This window comes from Tupaia chinensis, unplaced genomic scaffold (assembly GCF_000334495.1).
Source record: "Tupaia chinensis unplaced genomic scaffold, TupChi_1.0 Scaffold000273_1, whole genome shotgun sequence".
In the NCBI taxonomy this organism is placed as follows: domain Eukaryota; kingdom Metazoa; phylum Chordata; class Mammalia; order Scandentia; family Tupaiidae; genus Tupaia; species Tupaia belangeri.
Window position 1 is genome coordinate 1,624,737 of NW_006159755.1, and position 6,173 is coordinate 1,630,909.

General features: G+C 56.5%; 1 protein-coding gene across 1 annotated transcript in view; it reads right to left on the reverse strand.

Moving 5' to 3' along the window:
- MEN1 (menin 1) overlaps positions 1 to 5,499 on the reverse strand; it is a 7,423-nt gene extending 1,924 nt beyond the window's left edge. Inside the window, exons 1-10 of the mRNA XM_014588315.2 lie at positions 5,423 to 5,499; positions 4,583 to 5,043; positions 3,488 to 3,696; positions 3,164 to 3,292; positions 2,784 to 2,824; positions 2,619 to 2,706; positions 1,770 to 1,906; positions 1,240 to 1,375; positions 655 to 819; positions 4 to 439 (exon numbers count right to left, since the gene is read on the reverse strand). Coding sequence (XP_014443801.1) covers positions 4 to 439; positions 655 to 819; positions 1,240 to 1,375; positions 1,770 to 1,906; positions 2,619 to 2,706; positions 2,784 to 2,824; positions 3,164 to 3,292; positions 3,488 to 3,696; positions 4,583 to 5,043; positions 5,423 to 5,424 — 1,804 coding nt within the window. The 5' untranslated portion in view covers positions 5,425 to 5,499. The remainder of the gene's footprint in view (positions 1 to 3; positions 440 to 654; positions 820 to 1,239; positions 1,376 to 1,769; positions 1,907 to 2,618; positions 2,707 to 2,783; positions 2,825 to 3,163; positions 3,293 to 3,487; positions 3,697 to 4,582; positions 5,044 to 5,422) is intronic.
- Between the last annotated feature and the right edge of the window lie 674 nt (positions 5,500 to 6,173).

Sequence of the window (6,173 nt, forward strand, 5' to 3'; positions counted from 1 at the left end):
CGCTGGGTGTGGACACCTTCTGCTTCTTCATCTGCACTTGTGACTGCGCCGTGAGTTGCAGCTTGATGGCACTTGAGTTGATCTTGGTGGCCACCAGCAGCTCCTTCATACCCTTCATCTTCTCGCTCTGGAAAGTGAGCACCGGACCTTCTGGAGGTGGTGATGCTGCAGGAGCTGGCACCTGAGCCATGCTGCCACCTTCAGGGCCTCGTACTGTGCCTGGGACCGTCCCTGGGGGCTTCCGTGGGGGTCCTGATATCGCACCCTGGCCTGTACCCGGGCCCTTCTCCAGCGCAAGCTTCTTGGGGGGTGGGGGCTCCTCGGGTTTGGACTCCCGCCGGGGGCCCCGCCGCCGGCCTTCTCGGGCTTCTTCGCCCCACGGCTCCTCAGCCTCAGCTGCCTCAGCCTCCCGGCTCACTATGCGCACTTTCTGCCGCACCTGGGCCAGGGGAGAGCAAGCTGAAGGAAAGACTGTGGACCAGAGACAGGATCCAAGACACAACCATAGCCATCCCGTACAGGGGGTCTCAGGCTCAACTGTATCCCAGAGACACGAGCAAATGCTGCCTCTGGGCCGCAAAGGTCTACCTCCCCTGTGGCTGTAGTCACCACCTGTAGTGCCCACTCCCTCCGATCTCCATCAGCTGCCCTCACCTGTCCCTCAAAGCGGCCTAGGGACTGAACGAGGAAAGTGGCCCAGCCCACATGCAGCACTGGTGTGGGGCTGCCCTCTTCCCACTTGCAGATGCCATCATAGAACCGCAGCAGGTGGGCAAAGCACTCAGGATCCTGGAGGGCAGAACCCTGGCTCTGGGTGCCCTGGGAAAAAGAGAAGGGAGAACACAAGTCAGACTCTAACTTGCCCTTAGCACAGGGCACAGGCCAGACCCCTGACATAGGCAGAGAGCCTGGCTTCAGAAGAAGGGCATAGGTCCAGAGCATCCTCAGAACCTCTTTCCTCTTATAAAGTCAGTCCTTAACCAGGACTGAAAGAAGGACCATCACTTCCTCCACCCCACCCCTAACCTGAGTGAGGAACCCTGGCCATTACTGAAGCCACAGGGTAGAAGCTCCCAAACTCAGGCCCAGGACCTCAACTACAGCAAGAGAATGTAGCTCTCCACTCTGGGTCACTTTCCTGTGCAGACCCTAGTCCTGTACATGCAGCCCCTATGTTCAGTGGCTGGGGACTCCTGCCAGGTAGAAGGGTGGACATGGGCTGGAGCTCCAGCCCTTCACCTGGGTCTGCTCCCCTGGCCGCTCCTCGCCTGCCTCCAGCAAACTGGCCGCCTCCTTCAGCAGGTTGGGGATGACATCATTGGCCACTTCAAAGAACTCCTTGTAGATCTCCTCATCTTCTCGGCAGTAGTTGTAGCTGTGAGGGCAGTGGAGCACTGTGGGGTCTTCAGCATGGTGGGCACCCCCAAGGACCCCGGGGGATAGAGCCCAGGTGAGTGGTTGAGGTCCTTACTCCAAGATAGAATCTGTCTCAGCCCAGAACAAGAGTGAGGAGGGGGCATGGGTCTAAGGATGGAGATCCCATGGCTGGATGATGGCAGTAAGAAACTGCGAGAGGAGAGGGAGGGGAAGATGTGAGCCCCTAATCAGGGGCCCCACCTCCTGGGTGATGGTGGCCTTAGCTGCCTAGGGACTGGATGGAGAGAGGTTGGGGCTTAGGACCAGGCTTTACTCCTGAGCGAGGGTGGTTGGAAAGTGGGTGTAAAGGATAGAAAGTATGGACCGGAGACCCTAGTAGGGGGAATCCTCACTCCTGGATGACAGTGGCTGTGTCGGCCCAGGCCTGCAGGGCTTCACGCACATTGCGATTGCGACAGTGGTAGCCGGCCAAATACATGTAGGGGTAGATGTGCTCATCCTGGTAGTAGGTCTTGGCTGAGGCAATGCCCTGGGGGATAGGACAGAGAAGCCTCAGGGAGACAGCTCCCAGCTGCCCAGGCTGGCACAAATGCCCCATTAGGTCCGACTCAGAAGAGGCAATAAGATTCCCCAAAAGTCCTCCTCCACTTCCAATTCCACCTCCACTCTGCAGCCCCTCTACACAGTGCTCTCCAGGTCTTCAAGACTGCTTGCTGAGGCCTGAGGCAGACTCCAGGGGTGGGGACTCCCATAGAAGAGGGGAAAAGAGGAGTCCACCCTCTGAGCTCAGGGCACATCTGCTTCCCAAACACTCTTCTACACGAACAGAAAAAACTCCCCAGCTCAGCCAATGCCCTACCTATCCCCAACCCCAAGTTAATACCATTTCCTCAGTGCTCCCACATTTGATGCCTGTCATACTCCAGGAAGGACAGAAAATGCAGCGAGTTCTTAGAGGGAGATAAGTCTGGATGTTTCATGATGGCCTACCCTGTGCCATCTGCAGGGAGTAAGGGTTAAGGGGGCAAATCCAGGTCCTGCCTGGAAAGCCAGGGACAGCTCTGGGATAGCCCTGATGGCACTGATGATGTACACGGTTGACACACAGTGGGAACTGAATGGGCAATACCCCAACACACACAGTTTTTCTCCCCTCACCTGCCGCTTCTCCATCCCCAGAAAAAAGGAAACCTCAGCTACTGTAGGAACCTCCTTTCCGAACCCTCCTAAAGTGCCCTCACCTTGTGGTAGAGGGTGAGTGGGTCTGGCCGGCCAGGGGTGGGCTCCAGTTCCTCCAGATCTGCCAGGTTCCCTAGTGCCATGGGATACCTGAGAAAGGACAGGTGCAGGTTGCCACCCAGCCCTTTAGGTCCAGAAGCCCAGCCTAGCCACTACCTCCTACTGACCTTTCCAGATGTCCCAGGTCATATAGCAGCCAGAGCAGCTTCTAGGGGCCAAAGGAGAGAGTTATGAGCTGGGGAGAGGGGAGGAGGAGGAGTCCTCAGCCTAGCAGGCAGAGGTAAGGTTCAGAACCAAAAGGGACCCCTTCCCACACAAGAATTCAGAAACGAGAATTCAGAAAGCAACGCTTTAAAGAAAACAAACTTTTCACATCTCAATTCCACCTTCCCAAGAGCCCTGGGAAAGGCCAGACCAGAATTATTAACCCATTTTACAGAAGGGGAAGTAAAGGCCCAGGAAGGAATGTAACTCTGCCCGGGGTCCCACAGCAAGTCAAGCCAGCAGCCTGGCTTAGCCCACTTCTGCCCTTTGGCATAGCCCTCACCTGCTGCAGCTGCAGCAGCTCCAGAGAGTCAGTGTGCAGGTCAATGGAAGGGTTGATGGCACACACCATAAATGCTACCTCCATCTTGCGGTCACAGCGCATGTAGGATCCTTTCAGGTACAGCCAGCTCTTGGGAGGGGACAAGACCAGATGTCTTATGATGGTCCACCCTCTATCTGCTGCAGGGAATAACAGCCAGGAAAGGAGCTTCTATTCCTAACACATGTAGGTGGTGATAGGGAGTGTGGCCCATGAAAGCAGAACCCCTTGGGTGACAGGCTAGCAGAATATGAAGGGGACAGGGTGGGGATGGGGACACAATACCCTCTCAGCCACACCCGCGTTGACAGTCTGGCCCCTGCGGTCCTCGTTGCCCTTGCCATGCCAGGTGACTTCTGCTGTCTGCTCCCCATTGGGCCCAAACACTACCCAGGCGTGATCCTCAGACAGTGCCAGGTGGACATCCCGAAGACCCAGGGCCTGGCAGGCCCCCACCACAGCAAAAGCCACACCAGAGCTGTCCAGTTTGGTGCCTGCAGAAGGGGGAGGTAATGAAAGAGAGTCCTCTGGGCTTTGGTCCGAGGGAAGGGTGCCAGGCAGTAATGGCCATGCTCCTTCCCACTCACCCCACACCTCAGGAACTCCTGCCCATCATCTCTCCCATGTACACCCATGCTCCCCAACGAGAGACCTTCTAGGATCTCCCATAGCTTGACTCAGTCTTTGGTCCTGTCCCCTCTCTTTCTCTGCTACTATATTATATATTTTTGTTCATTTAAGGATTTCCCCATTTTAATGCACCTATTATGACAGGGGCAGCAAAAACAGGACACTCTGGCCAATACTCTTTCTTCCCACACACCCACCAAAAGGCACTCCTGACTAGTCTTCTTGCTCAAAAGCAGCCTCAGGTTTCTTCTCAATGTGGCACACCAGGGAATGACTGCCAGTCCCCTGAGCTTGGCACAAAGATCTTTGTAAGCCCTGACCCTTACGCTTGTTTAGGTCAAGCCCCTGGGCCGTTCACTTTCATAACATTTTAATTTTGTTTAAATACACCCCAATTTTGTCTCCTCAGCCCCCCCCCCAATCTGCTGCCAACCTCTGCCTCATGCTGGGCTGCAGGATTCCTGTAACTGTCAGTGACACAGGTGGGAATGCAGAAGGAGAAGAGGGTAGGTTAATGGATTTGGAACCTAGTGATCAAGTTCCAGTCCCAGCCCTGCCACTTTGTGTGACTCTGGCACATCAGGCCTTACTTCCCCAACTGCAAAGGGAGAAATAATACCTGCCCCACCTCGCAAGGTTTACAGGTCTCATGAGGGCTCTGTAAACCATACAGTGTTGTGAAGAGGTGGGCCAAGGTTCCAAGTTGGGACAGGACTCATTCTTTCCCCTTGCCACCTGTGGGCCTCCAACCTGTGATGAAGCTGAAGAGGGACTGGATGTGGGCCCGGTCCTTGAAGTAGGAGCGGCTGAGGCTGTTCCATATGACGTCGGAGACCTTCTTCACCAGCTCGCGGCTGGAGACACCCCCATCTCGAGGATAGAGGGACAGGTCCACGGCACCGCGGATCTGGGCGGTGAAGCGGGCATAGAGGGCGGCGATGATGGATAGGTCGGCCACAGGGAAGTAGGTGAGGCCGCCAGGAGGGTCAGGCGCGGGGCTGGGCTGGAAGGTGAGCTCCGGCACGTTGGTGGGGATGACACGGTTGACAGCCAGAAAATGTTCCACGAAGCCTAGTACCAAGGACAGGAGTACCAGGTCCGGTTCCTCTCTGCCCAGCTCCGCAGCAAACAGGCGCACCACGTCGTCGATGGAGCGCAGCGGGAACAGCGTCTTCTGGGCGGCCTTCAGCCCCATGGCGGCGGGCCGCGGCCTGCGGGCGAGCGGGGAGAGGGAGGGTCGCAGGCTCGGCCGAGGAGCCCCTCACAGGCTCAGCTAAGGTTCCATCCTACCATACGCCACTTCCCTGCTCCTTCCCGCCCTTCACCCTCCGCGCACTAGCTTCCCCCTTTAACCAGTGCGACCCTTTAGCGGAGGCTGAAGGGCCTCCTGGTCAGCCACAACCTCGGGACCCCCGGCTTCGGGGTGCGTCCCAGGGACCCCGTTGAAGACCCACAAGGGCCGTCACGCCCCCTCCCTACGACTGGACTCCCGGACTCCTAGAGGCCGTCCAGAAAGCGCCCCCAGGCCAAGCCCCCCAAACCCCAAGGAGAGTCCTGGCCTGGGTCCCCCGCGCCCACCTCCGCGCTTACATCCCACACAAGGCACCGCGGCACCCACCGCCTGGAGCCTGCTGGGAAATGGAGTCCCGCGCCCCGCCGCCGGGCCGCACTGCCTGCCGGGAAGTGGAGTCCTGGGCCCTCCCCTGCCCGCTCTACCTCTTGAAATGGTGGCAGGCCGGCCAGCCCGCGGTGGCTTATGGGATCGCAGTCCCGTCGCTCTGGACGCGCCGGAGGTCGGTGAGGAGTGGAGGCAGAGGCACCTTTTCGAGATCCTCAGGGATTGGCTATTCCCTATCACGCAGACCAGGTAGGAAGAGGGTCTGCAGTGCCTTCTGGGAGATGTAGTCCGGAAGGTGACGAGGCTCGCTCGGGCGGTCACCGAGCTCCGGGAGGGTTATCGCGAGTTTGCAAGACTAAGGAAAACGAGTACTTTTAAACACTGCTGGCGTGTGAGTGTATCCAGCCACTTGTCGGTAGTTATCAATACTCCTTCACATGAAACATGCCAAGCAAGTCTTTCCAATGCTTGCCTCTGAGAAAAATCTAACTCATACAAAGAGGAACATCGAAAGAAGTTACTTGTAAAAGGATAAAAGTAACTCAGTACACCTAAAATGGATCTTCAGGGCATATTGTTGAAGGAAAAAAGCTAAGAACAGTATGTATGCTAGAATAGTATTTATAGTAACATTTTTAAACTTTGAAACAATGCTGAATTTCTAGTTATTCATTCATTTGCTTGCTCATTCAACGAATGAGTTTTAGTTCCTACAATGGGCCA